The 17,798-nt window shown below is 44.6% G+C and overlaps 1 protein-coding gene across 3 annotated transcripts in view; it reads left to right on the top strand.

The window, feature by feature from the left end:
• The window catches only part of gramd2aa (GRAM domain containing 2Aa), a 50,794-nt gene extending 47,774 nt beyond the window's left edge, over nt 1–3,020 (top strand). For all 3 annotated transcript variants that reach the window (XM_072282274.1, XM_072282271.1, XM_072282272.1), the window contains exon 13: nt 1,397–3,020. In XM_072282274.1, coding sequence (XP_072138375.1) covers nt 1,397–1,400 — 4 coding nt within the window. In that variant the 3' untranslated portion in view covers nt 1,401–3,020. The remainder of the gene's footprint in view (nt 1–1,396) is intronic.
• Nucleotides 3,021–17,798: the final 14,778 nt, after the last annotated feature.

Raw genomic sequence — 17,798 nt, 5'->3', positions numbered from 1 at the left:
CCAAAGTAGTTGATGATGTTTGCTGGCACTTCTTCCGATCAGATTTAATATTTCTAAATGTAATGGGATCAGGGTAACTCCTGCATGTGGGGAAAGCTTGGGGTGAGGGGAACGGAGGGGTCAGGGTACGTCATTAATTTCATTGGCACTCACTTTGTGTCTCAGTGGTATCTGCCTGTCTAGTTGGGATACTGATATCAGTAGTGAGAAAACAGTTCGACATTCTTTGAGGGGGAAGTGTGGGTTGATAAGACAGCCGGCCCCGACTTACCCCAATAGCTGACCCGCTTTATGCTGAAGTGATAATGAAAGAGTTCTGCAGGCTCCATTAAGGGTGTTATAGAAACATAGAAAACCTATAGCACAATACAGGCCCTTCGGCCCACAAAGCTGTGCCGAACATGTCCTTGCCTTACAACTACCTGGGCTTTACCCATAGCCCTCTATTTTTCTAAGCTCCATGTACCTACCCAGGAGCCTCTTAAAGCACCCTATTGTTTCCACCCCCATCACCGCTGCCAGCAGCCCATTTCATGCACTCACCACTCTCTGCGTTAATAAAAAAAACACAACACAACTTACCCGACACCTCCTCTGTACCTACTTCCAAGCACCTTAAAACTGTGCCGTCTCGTGCTAGCCATTTCAGCCCTCGGTATCCAGCCTCTGACTGTCCACACGATCAATGCCTCACATTATCTTGTATACCTCTATCAGGTCACCTCTCATCCTCTGCCACTCCAAGGAGAAAAGGTCGAGTTCACTCAACCTATTCTCATAAGGCATGCTCCTCAATCCAGGCAACATCCTTGTAAATCTCCTCTGCACCCTTTCTATGGTTTCCACATCCTTCCTGTAGTAAGGCAACCAGAACTGAGCACAGTACTCCAAGTGGGGTCTGACCAGGGTCCTATATAGCTGCAACATTACCTCTCTGCTCTTAAACTCGATCCACGATTGATGAAGGCCAGTGCACCGTATGTCTTCTTAACCACAGAGTCAACCTGCGTAGCAGCTTTGAGTGTCCTGTGGACTTGGACCCCAAGATCCCTCTGATCCTTCACACTGCCAAGAGTCTTGCCATTAATGCCATATTCTGCCATCATATTTGACCTACCAAAATGAACCACCTCACACTTATTTGGGTTGAAGGCCATCTGCCATTATAAACGTGGGCTCTCGGGGGGAATTCGATAACATTCTTCTGGGTGCTGTTTCATGCAGAGGCAAGCAGCTGCTGTCTGCAGTGAGATAGGAAGTAGGGTCTGATTTGGTGTAAATGTTTAAATCCTCTGTCAAAATCTTCAATTAACATCAAAAGAGCTGTTAGGACTACCCTTTTCGAACTCGTGAAGCACTGTGCAACCCACTCACCTTCATGTTTGTTATGTTCCAGGTAAGGTAGGTCCCTAAGGTTTTGTTGAAGCTGTTGGCTCACACTGGCTCAGCGCTGGACCGGACAGCCCAGAGACTCTACTCTTTCCTGTACTCACTGGATGGGACTGGAACTGAAAGAGGCCAATTACAAACCGTGAGCTGCTGATGTCTCCAGTGCACTCTGATATTACCACAACACAAAGGTTTCAATTTCAGAACACTTGCACAAAACCCAATAAGAAGCCTATTTTTTAATTTATTTGTTAAATAAAGTTCAGTGTGTTATCTGTCCATTCCAAAGGTTAAAGTACCTCACTCCTACTGTCCTGGGGCTAGGGCACCCAGCATTCACAAGCAAGAGCTTTATTTGCTTCTAATCATTTGTGAATTGGACATCAGGGCTAGTTGTTGACAGGGCAGCTGGGAACCCCATGCGCCGAGTGATGGAAGACTGGACCTTCTGAAGCAGCAGAAGAGACCACAGCGGACTGGAACTCAGTGTCTACAGCGCCCTTGTCACTGGAACGATGGGAGTTCTTGGCCCCCCACCCACTAAACAAATTGTTCCATTGACCTTGGCCAGTCACTGCCCTGCCTCCTCGCTTTGTTCCACACCCTTACTCAGCAGGTGCCAATTGTTTCTGTGCTCTCCACATCTCGAAGAAGCTTTAGCAGCTGTTTACATTGGAAATGACTCAACTTTGGATTTTATGTGGGCATTACGATAATTAAAAGTGTGGGTCCCTTCTGTGTTCAGTAATGCAAGAAGACAGCACCTACTCCTGCTATGGAGACAGATTCACAGCAATGGAGAAAACACAGTCACAGGAAGCAGAGGGAGAGCAGTTGCTGGAGGGAGGGTGGTCAGTGGAGGGAAGTGGTTTCTGGAAGAAGGGTGTCCAGTGGAGAGAGTGGGACAGAGAGCATTTGTTGGAGGGAGCACAGACAGTGGAGGGAAGGAGATTGCCGGGAGTGAGGGTGGTTGCTGGAGGGAACGCAGTCATTGGAAGGAGGGCCATCCCCAAACATAATGATCGGAAGGTGATCAAAAGGGTGACATGAGTAGGCGTCATCATTGAGAGTGGTGGGAGGGCCACAAGTGGAGTAGATGGAGGGAGGAGGCCACAGCGGAAGAAAGGAACAAGAGCCGGGGGGGACGAAGGGAGGGCCATTGATGGCGGGAGAGCAGGAGAGAGACCAGTAGCTGTGGGTGGATGTTCGCTGGGTATCTTGGAAAAGTAAGAAAGCTGAAAGAAGAAGTTTGCTTTAAAGTGCAATGAGCAGTGGTTGGACATGTTATTCTGTTGGGCATGGGCAGCAGGTGGATATGGGAACAGGCAGGATACTGTGGAATGATTTAGTAGTATTGAATTGTGTGTACTGAACAGAGGAGAAGGTGGACCCTTCACGCTAGGGTTATAAGGTGATAGAATTGATCGTAGATCACGGTCATTGGGAGAGTTTTGGTGTACCGAGTGCATTTCTGATGCTTAGATTCTGACCTGTGAACAGGGTGTGGGCTCTCCCGGGAACACTCGCTATTTGGGCCTCGTGCACACTGGGCTTCACTCTTGCTGATCAGAAATACTTGCCTGTTATTCTCGTTATTTAGATTAATAAATGTTACAATGGTGTTCCTGTGATTTTCCTCAGTGCTGCGTTCTACCTTCATTAATGTTTGTCATAGAAACACCCCATGACATCCTTTCCTGCTGGAATATGGGAAGAAGAGGTTTTTGTGAGCTTGGGATGGTGGTGAGGAGCTGGGAGGGTCGATGCAGATCAGGGCAACAGGAGTGTCTAGAGGGACAAAGATCTGCAGGAAATTTCCTCTGGAAACTAAACTGAAGCTGGGTGGTGAACGATGTTACAGAGGCAGATGTGTTGGGGATATCTGCTGAAAAGCTCAGGTAATCTGCACAAGACAATTAGTTGCTAACTGTGTGCGTGTGTGCTCACTCATGTCCTCATTTCTGTCAGGATCTCCTTTGGACAACCTCCAAAGGTCACATTCACACAGACATACAGACACATACCTATCAACGCACACACCCACATGCTAAAACTGAACACTCAAAATCATACACACCTAAACATGTACAGTGGCATGCAAAAGTTTGGGCACCCCTGGTCAGAATTTCTGTTATTGTGAATAGATAAGCGAGTAAAAGATGAACTGATTTCCAAAAGGGATAAAGTTAGATGACACATTTCTTTAATATTTTAAGCAAGAAAAGTTCTTTATTTCCATCTTTTACAGTTTCAAAATAACAAAAAAGGAAAAGGGCCCGAACCAAAAGTTTGGGCACCCTGCATGGCAGTACTTAGTAACACCCCCTTTGGCAAGTATCATAGCTTGTAAACGCTTTCCATAGCCAGCTAGGAGTCTTTCAGTTCTTGTTTGGGGAATTTTCACCCATTCTTCCTTGCAAAAGGCTTCTAGTTCTGAGAGATTCTTGGGCTGTCTTGCATGCACTGCTTTTTTGAGGTCTAGCCACAGATTCTCGATGATGTTTAGGGCAGGGGACTGTGAGGGCCATGGAAAAACCTTCAGCTTGCACCTCTTGAGGTAGTCCATTGTGGATTTTGAGGTGTGTTTAGGATCATTATCCTGTTGTAGAAGCCATCCTCTTTTCATCTTCGGCTTTGTTACAGACGGTGTGATATTTGCTTCCAGAATTTGCTGGTACTTAATTGAATTCATTCTTCCCTTAACCAGTAAATGTTCCCCGTGCCACTGGCTGCAACACAAGCCCAAAACATCATCGATCCATCCCTGTGCTTAACAGTTGGAGAGGGGTTCTTTTCATGAAATTCTGCACCCTTTTTTCTCCAAACATACCTTTGCTCATTTCGGCCAAGAAGTTCTATTTTAACTTCATCAGTCCACAGGACTTGTTTCCAAAATGCATCAGGCTTGTTTAGATGTTCCTTTGAACCTTTTGAATAAAACTTTTTGGCCGCAATGAGCAAAGAAATGTTTGGAGAAAAAAGGGTGCAGAATTTCATGAAAAGAGCCCCTCTCCAACTGTTAAGCACGGGGGTGGATCGATCATACTTTGGGCTTGTGTTGCAGCCAATAGCACGGGGAACACTTACTGATAGAGGGAAGAATGAATTCAATTAAATACCAGCAAATTCTGGAAGCAAACATCACACCGTCTGTAAAAAAGCCGAAGATGAAAAGAGGATGGCTTCTATAACAGGATAATGATCCTAAACACACCTCAAAATTCACAATGGACTACCTCAAGGGGTGCAAGCTGAAGGTTTTGCCATGGCCCTCACAGTCCCCTGACCTAAACATCATTGAGAATCTGTGGATTGACCTCAAAAAAAGCAGTGCATGCAAGACAGCCCAAGAATCTCTCAGAACTAGAAGCCTTTTGCAAGGAAGAATGGGTGAAAATTCCCCAAACAAGAATTGAAAGACTCCTAGCTGGCTATGGAAAGCGTTTACAAGCTATGATACTTGCCAAAGGGGGTGTTACTAAGTACTGCCATACAGAGTGCCCAAACTTTTGGTTTGGGCCCTTTTCCTTTTTTGTTAATTTGAAACTGTAACAGATGGAAATAAAGTGTTCTTGCTTAAAATATTAAAGAAATGTGTCATCTTGAACTTTATGCCTTTTGGAAGTCAGTTCATCTTTTACTCGCTATGTACATATACACGTGCATGAACTTGTACTTAGACGTACGTTCGCACTTGTTTTGTCTCCCTGTCTCTCTGTCTGTCAGAACAGAACTTGAACAGGACCTTTTTTTTCATGGTGTTGAGCCAAGCTCATGAAGTTTCTGGTGGGTCATTCACCCACCGGCAGTGGGAGATTCAGGTCTAGGGTTGAGACTGGCACCTGCGCCGTGAGCAGATCTCAAAGCAGCATCAACGTGGCAGAGGTTTTCTGGCATGTGAATAGTGGGACTTGCTGGGGGTTGCGAAGGTGATGTGTGCACAGGCTGTCTATGGTAGAATCTGAGGAGAAACCGATGGAATATGAGAGAATGAGATAGAGGGAGGACTAGTAAGGAATGGTATTACTCTTAAAATTGTGTAGACTGAATGAGCTGTAATGCTTCCTTCTAATCATAAGGAAATTAAAATACAGCTTAAAATTCTCCAAATCCACCATCATGGTAAGTAAACCAACAGAAGGACATCTCCCAGTACTAAAGCTCTGTTGTTTGATGCCCCAGTGGACGTTGCAATACTCCAGCAGCTGACTTCTGAACCCAGGTGTTGTGATGGAAATGACAGGTTCTTTGGGTCTCAAAGGCAAGGATTCTGGACACAGTTTCAACAATAAGGAGTTTATTTACAAGGGGAGAAGAGCTTGGGGACAACACAAGCGGCTACAATATTCGCACAAATGTGCTTAGAATAGACGAGCGTGGGAAAAGTTGGGGCGGCAGTACAATACACGGGAAAACTGGGGATAGAGTACAGGTACATATACAACCAAGGGAAAAGTAACTACGCTATCTGCCACCCCTTGACTATGGTCTGGCATAGCTCTCTGCTACAGGGACAACAATAAATGCTCCCAAAACCCTATTCAATGCACAACTCACCAACAGCCTTGTGCTAACACCCTTGGAGATAGCAAAAAAAGAGAGCGAGCTAAGCTCATGTAGCACCCTTTATAGGTCAGGGGGCTGGAGGGTCCAGCCCAGGTGATTCACGGGGGGGAGAGGGGGGCAACAGCTTGGTGCTAGACAGGTTAATCCAATTAAGGTGGCCAATTGTTAAGTCTGCATTGATTAGTTGGGAAGGGTGAAATGTTGACTGGCATGTGGTGTGCCTTCCAAGCAGGTAGAGGGCAGTGCTGAGCTGGACAGGCACAGCTCTCTGGATACACTAGGTCAACATAGCCAGAGAGGATCAGGCAAATGGAGGAGACTATCCAGGATGTCCTCAAGCCTCTTTGAAAATGTGTACTACCCTCAGCAGCTCCTGGGAATCTTGCACCCTGAACCAATTAAAATCGGATATCATCAAGAACCTCTGGTTCCTTCAGTGGGGTAGGAGAGGTTCCTAATGTCTCCTGGCAACAGAAAGCTCTCCTCCCCCAACCAACTCGCCATGACTCAGCTATGTCCTTAACGAATCAACAACACAAGCCCAGCCAATGCCAAGAATGGGTTGATTCATTATGCTCTTGACCACCATCTGTCTGCTGGGTGGAACACCTGTGCTCCCTGGTTTGGAAAATTACTTCTTCATTCTCTCTCTCTTGCACTGGAGACAGCAGAGGAGCCTGGATTGGAGCAACATCACAGTTATAAAGAAAGAGTGAATATATTGGGATTGCTTTCCCTGGAGTGGTGGAGGCTGGGGGGTGGTATGACCTGACAGATGTGTGCAAAATTATGAAGGGGTTGGATGGGTCTATGGTCAAAACTATTTCCCTGTGGTGAATCCACCTTAGATGAGCGCATGGGTTTAAAGTGAGGTGTAGGAGGTTCAGAGGGGAACTGAGCAAGGATGTTTAGAGCCTGGAACACAGTGCCTGAAGGGCCAGTGGAGACAGATCCTCACATTTAAGAAGCATCAAGGCAAGTATTTGAACTGCCAAGGCCCAGAAGACTACAGACTATGCACGTGGGTAAGTGTAATTAGTGTAGGTGGGTACAGTGGGTGTAGTGGGGAGAAAGGTAAGTATTTGTGCTGTTGGTGACTTTACAACACTGCCACTTAAGGCCCTTTTGTCCTCAAGGTTTTCAATTAAACACAAGTCCTTTCCCACTCACCCTGAGGTAACATTTAGGAATTAAGTAGGTAGAAAGAATGGATTTATTTGTAGAGCACCTTTCACAAATCTGGGGCTGGCTTTAAGGTAATGAAACACATTTGCAATTAAGGGTAGAACAGCATCCTGTTCATGCACAGTCCAATTTGTTTACAGAGTCTACCTTTCAGCTCAGTGCTTCTTAGAACAGGGAAAGTCATAGTCATACTTTATTGATCCTGGGGGAAATTGGTTTTCGTTACAGTTGCACCGTAAATAATAAATAGTAATAGAACCATAAATAGTTAAATAGTAATATGTAAATTATACTAGTAAATTATGAAGTAAGTCCAGGACCAGCCTGTTGTCTCAGGGTGTCTGACTCTCCAAGGGAGGAGTTGTAAAGTTTGATGGCCACAGGCAGGAATGACTTCCTATGGCGCTCTGTGCTGCATCTTGGTGGAATGAGTCTCTGGCTGAATGTGAGAGGACAAATGTAGTTGAAGTGGTAGAGAAAGAGGTGAGGGTAAGAGATCGTCTGTGATACGGTGCAGACCAAAGTTGTGGTAATAATTGCCTTTAATTCTGGTACTCAGAGACAGAAGACAAAAAACTATTTGTTCATTTTTTTTTCAGTTTCTTTCCTGTCTCTGAGCTAAAGTTCATTGTTACCATGACATCTTTGTTAGCACCCACCTTCCAGCTTGGAGAGAAGAATCACTTTCCATACGAAATACTGTAAATTTGAAACAAAATTTTTTTTTAAGTGAAATCAAAGCAGGAAATGCTAGAAACATCTAGCAGGTCAGGCAGAGACCTGTGGAGAGAGATACCTAGTTAATAGAAGGTCAGAACAAGCCTTGACTCTTCTGCATTTCTGCCTGATCTGACAACTTGCAGCATTTTCTGCTTTTGTTGCAGAACTAATAACTATTTTCCAGTGCATTCTAAGTAAATAAATTAATAAATATAAACTTCCTAACACATTCCAGTTAATACCTAAGATTTCATAGATACATTAACTCACATCTAATTCAACTTCAATCAATTACTAATAAATCACTATTTGACTCCGAGCTAAAATATATTGTCAACTAAAATCTCCGCTTGTGGCTTGTTATATGTGCAACTAATTATTAAATGCTCTTAAAATGCAACTTAGTGTTGCTTCAAGAAATACATTTCCATTTTACAGATAAATTGGAGGAAACGGTATAATGTGTTCTGTCATCAGGGTCTCGGCCAAAAATGTAGACTGTTTATTCCCCTCCTTGGATGTTGCCTGAGTTTTTCCAGCATTTTGTGTACAGTATGCAAAGTTTCTAGTATCTGCAGAATTTCTTGTTTATAATGTGTCCTGTGTTGGAAAGGTTGAACTCTTATGGAAGTAGGCCCATTGGCCCATAGGGACCACAGCATCCTCCGTGCTAATCCTTCCAAGACCCCTCCTCTCCACGTACCTATCCAAATGCCACTTAAATGTTGCATTTGTATCCACCTCAGCCACTTCCTCTGGCAGCTCATTCCGGGTACACACTACCCTCTGAGTGGGTGGAAAAGAAGTTTTCTCTTGGGTCCCTCTAGTTTTAGACTCCCCACCTTCAGGATGTCCAAACTTTTCTCCATAACCCTGACTTCTTTGAGGTCACCCCTCATTCTCTTATGTTCCAAGGAAAAAAGATCCAGTGTGGCCAACCTCCCTCTATAACTTAGGCCCTCTAGATAATGTCTTTCCTATAACAGAGTGACCAAAACTATACACAATTCTCCACATGCAGTCTCACCAGCAACTTGTATAACTGCGATATAATGTCCCTACTCCTAAACTTGTTGCTTGGACTGGTGAAGGCCAGTAGGATAAAAGCTGCCTTTAACACCCTATCCACTTTCAGTGAACTGTACACTTGAGGTCTCAGGTCTCTCTGTTCCACAACACTTGTCAGTACCCTGCTATTCTCTGGATAAGTCTGACCCTGATTTGAATGTCCAAATCGCATCATCTCACACTTATCTAAGTTGAAATCTATTTGCTATTCCTCAGTCCATCTCCCTACCTCATCAAGATCTCAGTATTTCATTGCAACCTGCTTCACTATCAACAATGCCCCTTATTTATTGTCATCAACAAACTTGTTCATTGTTCCATGTACATTCAACACTAACCCCTGGGGCACACACTAACCCTATTAGTCACAGGCTTCCAGCTAAAGAATTGACCTTCAGCCATCACCCTCTGCTTTCTATCATTGAGCCAATTATGAATCCACTGGGCTAACTCCCCATGTTCCATGTGACCCAATCTTGCAGATCAACCTGCCTTGTGGGACCTTGTCAATGGTCTTACAAAAATCCATATAGACAATGTCCACTACTCAATCTACATTATCCCCTTAGCTGAGTGAGTGAGTGAGGCTTCCATGGGCCAGGGTCAACTGTGGGTGTTGCTGGCTAGAAATGTAAGCCAGGACAGTACAATATGGAGAGCAAATTGTTGCCCATGTAGCAAGCTCACCCTCTCCACGCATCTGATGAACCCAAAGGAACAGCAGAAACTGATACAGTTTGGCACCAGCAGCATCGCAGGAGTTGTCATTCAGTGTTGAACTCAGCATGGGACTGCATTAGGGATTCTAGCTCTGTATTTTTTCCTCAGGGTTTGCTCCTGAAGCCTTCCCCAAGGATTGGGTATAGCTGCAAGGCCGTGGAGGTTTGAGGTCCGAGTTTTCCTTCTAGGTGAGTTGCCAACTATGGCTGACAAGCCCTATCTGCCAAAGTTACCCCTTAGTTACCTCTTTGTAAAACTCAATTGATTTGTCAGACATGACCTTACAAACACAAAACCATGATGACTGTTCCTGATGAGGTCTTGACTAAGTGATGGTAGATCTCATCCCTCAGAATTCCCTCTAATAACTTCCCTACAGCTGAAGTCAGTCTTACCAGCTTGTAGTTCTCTGGCGGGTCCTCACTATCCTTCTTAAACAATGGAACAATATTAGCCACCCTCTAGTCTTCTGGAACCTTAATAGTTAATGATGAAGCAAATATCTCAAAAGAGACTCCAGAATTTCTGCCCTGGCCTCCCAGAAAGTCTAGGTGTGCACATGGTGAGGCTCTGGGGATTTGCCCACTCTGTACTCTGAGAGAGATTATGCCTCGCAATGGTAGCATGCCCCAGATGGTGAAAGTCCTTAGTGATGGATGCTGCCTTCGAGTCAATGCCACTTGAAGATGCCCTCAATGGTGAGCAGGGCTTGTGCCTGTGATGGAGCTGGCTGAGTCTACAACCCTCAGAAGCCTCCTGTTAACCTGTTCATTGGAGGCTCTGTACTGTGATGCAGCCAACTAGAATGGTTTCCACCATATATCTATAGAAACCTGCATGAGTCTTTGGAGGCAGGCCAAGTCTTCACAAGCTCCTAAGAAAGAAGAGCCACTGGTGTGCCTTCTTTGTGATTGCGACAAGGTGTTGGGCCCAGGATAGATCAGAGGACCTTAGGGAAAGGGGCAAGTGCTGACCACAAAACCTGTCTCTTCTGAAATGTACAAGTTGTGTGTCATTCATCTCTCAGATGCCAGAGACAGGGATCTGGTGTTGATGCTCCTTCACTGAGAGCGTGCAGAGGGAATCTCCACCCAATGTCCTTCTGATTGTTTCTTCTACACAATTGAGACAAAAACAATGATACTCTTGACATAAGGCGATGTGACTGTGTATTGATGTACAGGTGACCATTCCCCTGGACCCTGAGTGTTCTCAGCTCCTACCTGTTGACTGGAACAGAAATTCTTTGATTCCTTCAGTGACACCAGCCCCTTGACCTGTGACATTGCTCCCAATCATCTCCTTGCTCTTCACTCTTTACAATCTCAACTCTCCAGGTAGCAGAGCGATTAATGTTTTTGTTCCCAATTTTCTTATTCAAAAGTCTTTGGGCTGTCCTGTACAACTAGAACAGATAGCACCCTGGAAATATTTGCCCTTAAAGGTCTTACTCTAGTTAAATATTCCAAGAAACCTTACCAGGTTAATTTGCAGTGTTTCCCTTCAACAGCAATGAATAAAATTGGAGATTCTACATCTTCAGCTCAACCTACAGAAGCACTATTAACAAGGAATAGAATAGTAGAGTTTGGTGTTACGTTCAATATGTTTCCAATGTCTGTCACCCACTAACCTCTACTGAAGACCTGCACTTATTCCTAACACATGGAATGGAATAGAAAATGCTGGAAACATTCATCAAGTCAAGCAGCATTTGTGGAGAAAGAAATGATTAATGTTTGATCTTTCATCAGAACTGTGATTGCAAAAATCAGAGTGAGTGAAATTGCAGATAGGGGGATTACACAGAGAATGTCGCAGGGAGTGGAGACCAAACCTGTCCAGGTGACACTCAATGTTGTCTGAAAGGAGGACATGAATCCTGGTGAATCACAGCTAGTTTGTTTGTTGGGAGAGGCGCAGGACATCTGAGCTGGACAGTCCTGGAAGAGGCCTTGAATTGATGGACTGGAGACCAAAACTGGGACCCAGCTGTGAAGACTACCCCCCCCCCCCCACCACACCACCTGCCTCTCATGCAGCCAGCTTTGTCTGTGGACCAGTGAGTATCAGAGAACTTCACAATGTTAGGATGAAAACAGAAGATGCTGCAGTTGGGGGGCAGGCAGCACCTGTGAGAGCAGGAACAGAGACAACGTTTCAGGTTGGAGACCCTTCATTAGAACTGGCAGAGAGAGAAAACAAGTTTATCACAGTAGCAGGGTAGGGGGGGAACAGGTGAGTGGAACAAAGGGAATATCTCTGAGAATGGGACCAAATGATCAAATGTGACAGTAATGTAGAACAGACTCTTCAGTCCAACTCATCCATGTTGACCAAGGTGCCTTTCAGAGCTAATTCCATTTGCCTACATTTTGCCTATATCTCTCTTAAACCTCTCCAACCCATGAACCAGCCCAAATACCTTCTAAATGTTGCAACTTGACCTCATTCTCACCAACCTGCCTGTCGCGGAAGCATCTGTCCATGACAGCATTGGTAGAAGAGACCACTGCACAGTATTTGTGGAGACTAAATCCCATCTCCACATTGAAGAAACCCACTACCACCATGCTAAATGGGATAGACCTTGAACAGATCTAGCAGCCCAAGACTGGGCATCTATGAGGCGCTGTGGGCTATCAGCAGGAGAATTGTACTCCACTACAATCTGTAACCTCCTGGCCCTGCATATCCCCCACTCTAACTTTACCACCAGGCCAGAGGATCAACCCGGTTCAATGAAGAGTGCAGGAGGGCACGCCGGGAACAACACCAGGCGTCACCCTGGTGAAGCCACAGTACAGGACTATTTGCATGCCAGACACCATAAACAGCAAGTAATGGACAGAGCTGAGTGCTCCCACAACCAACAGATCAGATCCAAGCTCTGTGATCCTGCCACATCCAGCCGTGAGTGGTGGTGGACAGTCAAACAACTCACTGGAGGAGGAGGCTCCAGAAATATCCCCGTCCTCAACGATAGAGGAGCCCGGCACACCCGTGCAAAAGATAGGGCTGAGGCATTTGCAATAATCTTCAGTCAGAAGTGCTGAGTAGATGATCCAGTTCAGCCTCCTCCAGAAGGCCCCAGCAGCCAATCCGACTCACTCCACGTGATATCAAGGAACAGCTGAAAGCACTGCATACTAGAAAGGCCATGGGCCTAGACAAAATCTCAGTAATAGTCCTGAAGACTTGTGCTCCAGAACTCGCCGCAGCACTAGCCAAGCTGTTCCAGTACAGCTGAAACACCGGCATACCTGGCAATGCGGAATTCCGTAAATGAAAAAATTAATTATACCCACCTCTGGAAGCCCACTCTACAAACTTGTGTGAAATAACTTATTCGTCTGGACCCCTTTGGTCAAAGCCAAAGTAAATTTGTTATCAAAGTTATGTATATGTTACCACAAACTGCTTTGAGATTCATTTTCTCGCAGGCATTTACAGGAAAATAAGAGGATCTATACATAAACAAAGACTGCGAATAATCAGTGTGCAGAAGACAAATTGTGGAAATAAAAAATTGATATTGAGAACATGAGTTAAGAGTCCTTGACAGTGAGCCAAAAGGTTGTTCAAGGTAGATGGTGAACCTGCTGAACCGTGTCTACGCCCACCTGGACAAGCCAGCGAGCACTGTGAGGGTCATGCCTTTTGACTTCTCCAGTGCGTTCAACACCATCTGCCCTGCTCTGCCGGGGGAGAAGCTGACAGCGATGGAGGTGGATGCTTCCCTGGTGTCATGGATTCTTGATTACCTGACTGGCAGACCACAGTACGTGTGCTTGCAACACTGTGTGTCCGACAGAGTGATCAGCAGCACTGGGGCTCCACAGGGGACTGTCTTGTCTCCCTTTCTCTTCACCATTTACACTTCGGGCTTCAACTACTGCACAGAGTCATGTCATCTTCAGAAGTTTTCGGATGACTCTGCCATAGTTGGATGCATCAGTAAGGGAGATGAGGCTGAGTACAGGGCTACGGTAGGAAACTTTGTCACATAGTGTGAGCAGAATTATCTGCAGCTTAATGTGAAAAAGAGCTGGTGGTAGACCTGAGGAGAGCTAAGGTACCGGTGACCCCTGTTTCCATCCAGGGGGTCAGTGTGGACATGGTGGAGGATTACAAATACCTGAAGATACGAATTGACAATAAACTGGACTGGTCAAAGAACACTGAGGCTGTCTACAAGAAGGGTCAGAGCCGTCTCTATTTCCTGAGGAGACTGAGGTCCTTTAACATCTGCCAGACGATGCTGAGGATGTTCTACGAGTCTGTGGTGGCCAGTGCTATCATGTTTGCTGTTATGTGCTGGGGCAGCAGGCTGAGGGTAGCAGACACCAACAGAATCAACAAACTCATTCGTAAGGCCAGTGATGTTGTGGGGATGGAACTGGACTCTCTGACGGTGGTATCTGAAAAGAGGATGCTGTCTAAGTTGCATGCCATCTTGGACAATGTCTTCCACCCACTACGTAATGTACTGGGTGGGCACAGGAGTACATTCAGCCAGAGACTCATTCCACCGAGATGCAACACAGAGCGTCATAGGAAGTCATTCCTGCCTGCGGTCATCAAACTTTACAACTCCTCCCTTGGAGGGTCAGACACCCTGAGCCAATAGGCTGGTCCTGGACTTATTTCATAATTTACTGGCATAATTTACACATTACTATTTAACTATTTATGGTTCTATTACTATTTATTATTTATGGTGCAACTGTAACGAAAACCAATTTCCCCCGGGATCAATAAAGTATTACTATGACTATGATGAGGAGCACAGATAAGGTGGGTGGTCATAATCTTTTTCCCAGGGTGGGGGTATCCTACACTAGAGGGCATAGGTTTAAGGTGAGGGGAAAGAGGGGCAGGAGGCTCAGAATCAGAATCAGGTTTATTATCACTGGCATGTGACCTGAAATTTGTTAACTTAGCAGCAGTTCAATGCAATACATAATACAGAAGAGAGGAAAAAAATAAAAATTTAAAAAATAACAAATAAATAAGTAAATCAATTACAGTGTATGTATATTGAATAGATTAAAAATTGTGCAAAAACCAGAAATTATATATATTAAAAAAGTGAGGTAGTGTTCACGGGTTCAATGTCTATTTAGGAATTGGATGGCAGAGGGGAAGAAGCTATTCCTGAATCGCTGAGTGTGTGCCTTCAGGCTTTTGTACCTCCCTCCTGATAGTAACTGTGAGAAAAGGGCATGCCCTGGGTGCTGGAGGTCCTTAATAACGGGCACTGCCTTTCTGAGATACCACTCCTTGAAGATGTCCTGGGTAGTTTATAGGCTAATATCCAAGATGGAGTTGACTAGATTTACAACCCTCTGCAGCTTCTTTGGGTCCTGAGCAGTAACCCCTCCATACCAGACAGTGATGCAGCCTGTCAGAATGCTCTCCACAGTACAACTATAGAAGCTTTTAAGTGTTTTTGTTGACATGCCAACTCGCTTCAAACCCCGAATGAAGTATAGCTGCTTAGATCCCGTACCACCAGGTTCATGAACAGCTATTACCCTACAACTATCAGACTCCTAACTGGTGTAGATAACTTCACTCACCACTACTCTGGACTGACTCCACAACCTTTGGCTCACTTTCAAGGACTCTACAACTCGAGTTCTGAATCCTATTTATTTTTTATTTGCACTATTTGTCTTTTGCACATTGGTTGTTCTCATCTTTGTTTAGGTACAGATTTTCTTTATTTTCCTGTAAGTGGCCACATCTGGAGTGTTACATACAGTTCTGGTCCCCCCCCCCCCCCATAGGAAGGATGTCGAGGCTTTGGAGAGGGTGACGAAGACGTTTACCAGGTTTAGAGGGTATGTGCTATCTCGAGAGGCTGGGTAAATTTGGGTTGTTTACTCTGCCAAAGTGAAAACAGATCTCTACAAAGTAATCTATATTAATTACAAATTAAGGGCTGAGGGGAGATCTGATAGAGGTTTACAAGATTATGAGAGGCATAGATAAGGAGCATCTGTTTCCTGGTGTTGAATTGTCTAATACCAGAGGGCATGCATTGAAAGTGAGAGGGGATAGGTTCAAGGGGAATGTGAGGGGTAAGTGTTTTTACTCAGGGAGTGGGGGATGGCTGGAATGCACTGCCAGGTATGGTGGTGGAGGCAAATACATTAGAGGCTTTTAAGGGATGTTTGTATCAGCCCATGCATGTGAGGTGGATGGAGGGATATGGTCGTGGTGTAGGTAGGAGAGATTAGTGTTTGGGTGTTTTTGGTTCGCTTTTTAGCTGGTTCGGCACAACATTGTGGGTTAAATGGCCTGCCCTGTGCTGTTCTGTTCCATGTTCTAAGTGTCTGTCACAAAATGAATCTTGAAAAAGCTTATGATAATATATAGATACTTTGATAATAGATTTATTTTGTATAAGGGGGCCAGATGAATTAGTTCTTTTCACACAAGTATATGGAGTGAACATCCAGAGGTGGGTATAATTGCAGCATTTAGAAGGTAATCGGACATAGAAACATAGACGCAGGAGTAGGCCATTCAGCCCTTCGACCCTGCACCACCATTCAGTATGATCATGGCTGATCATCCAACTCAGACCTTCCGGATTCAGGTGTATTTTTGATACAATCAATTGAAACACCTTGACCGCACACAGGTCTTCAAAAACAGATCTCCATTTTACTAATTATGTGACTTCTAAACCCAGTTATCTGTAAGAGTGATGATTTGGTATGTCATATTAAAGGGTTGGGGTGAATACTTAAGCAATCAATTATTTTGTCTTTTAAATTTGTAATTAATAGAGATTACTTTGTAGAGATCTGTTTTCAATTTGGCATGAAGGAGTCTTTTTCTGTTAGTTCACAACAGGGGGATGGGAACCAGTGCAGAGAGACAGAGGGGTGTAAAGTGAGGGTAGAAGCAAAAAGTAGTAAAGAGAAAATTAAAAGCGGCAGGCTGACAAATCCAGGGCAAGCATCAAAAAGGGCCACTTTTCAACATAATTGTATAAGGGCTAAGAGAGTTGTAAAAGAGCGCCTGAAGGCTTTGTGTGTCAATGCAAGGAGCATTTGTAACAAGGTGGATGAATTGAAAGTGCAGATTGTTATTAATGATTATGGTATAGTTGGGATCATAGAGACATGGCTCCAGGGTGACCAAGGATGGGAGCTCAACGGTCAGGGATATTCAATATTCAGGAGGGATAGACATGAAAGAAAAGGAGGTGGGGTGGCGTTGCTGGTTAAAGAGGAGATTAACGCAATAGAAAGGAAGGACATAAGCCGGGAAGATGTGGAATCGATATGGGTAGAGCTGCGTAACACTAAGGGGCAGAAAACACTGGTGGGAGTTGTGTACAGGCCACCTAACAGTAGTAGTGAGGTCGGAGATGGTATATACAGGAAATTAGAAATATGTGCAATAAAGGAACAGCAGTTATAATGGGTGACTTCAATCTACATGTAGATTGGGTGAACCAAATTGGTAAAGGTGCTGAGGAAGAGGATTTCTTGGAATGTATGCGGGATGGTTTTTTGAACCAACATGTCGAGGAACCAACTAGAGAGCAGGCTATTCTAGACTGGGTTTTGAGCAATGAGGAAGGGTTAATTAGTAATCTTGTCATGAGAGGCCCCTTGGGTAAGAGTGACCATAATATTGTGGAATTCTTCATTAAGATGGAGAGTGACATAGTTAGTTCAGAAACAAAGGTTCTGAACTTAAAGAGGGGTAACTTTGAAGGTATGAGATGTGAATTAGCTAAGATAGACTGGCAAATGACACTTAAAGGATTGACGGTGGATATGCAATGGCAAGCATTTAAAGATTGCATGGATGAACTACAACAATTGTTCATCCCAGTTTGGCAAAAGAATAAATCAAGGAAGGTAGTGCACCCGTGGCTGACGAGAGAAATTAGGGAGAGTATCAATTCCAAAGAAGAAGCATACAAATTAGCCAGAAAAAGTGGCTCACCTGAGGACTGGGAGAAATTCAGAGTTCAGCAGAGGAGGGCAAAGGGCTTAATTAGGAAGGGGAAAAAAGATTATGAGAGAAAACTGGCAGGGAACATAAAAACTGACTGTAAAAGCTTTTATAGATATGTAAAAAGGAAAAGACTGGTAAAGACAAATGTAGGTCCCCTACAGACA

Source organism: Mobula birostris, chromosome 18 (genome assembly GCF_030028105.1).
Source record: "Mobula birostris isolate sMobBir1 chromosome 18, sMobBir1.hap1, whole genome shotgun sequence".
NCBI lineage: Eukaryota > Metazoa > Chordata > Chondrichthyes > Myliobatiformes > Myliobatidae > Mobula > Mobula birostris.
Note: the sequence above shows the minus strand (reverse complement) of the source record. Positions and strands in the feature narration are given on the sequence as shown.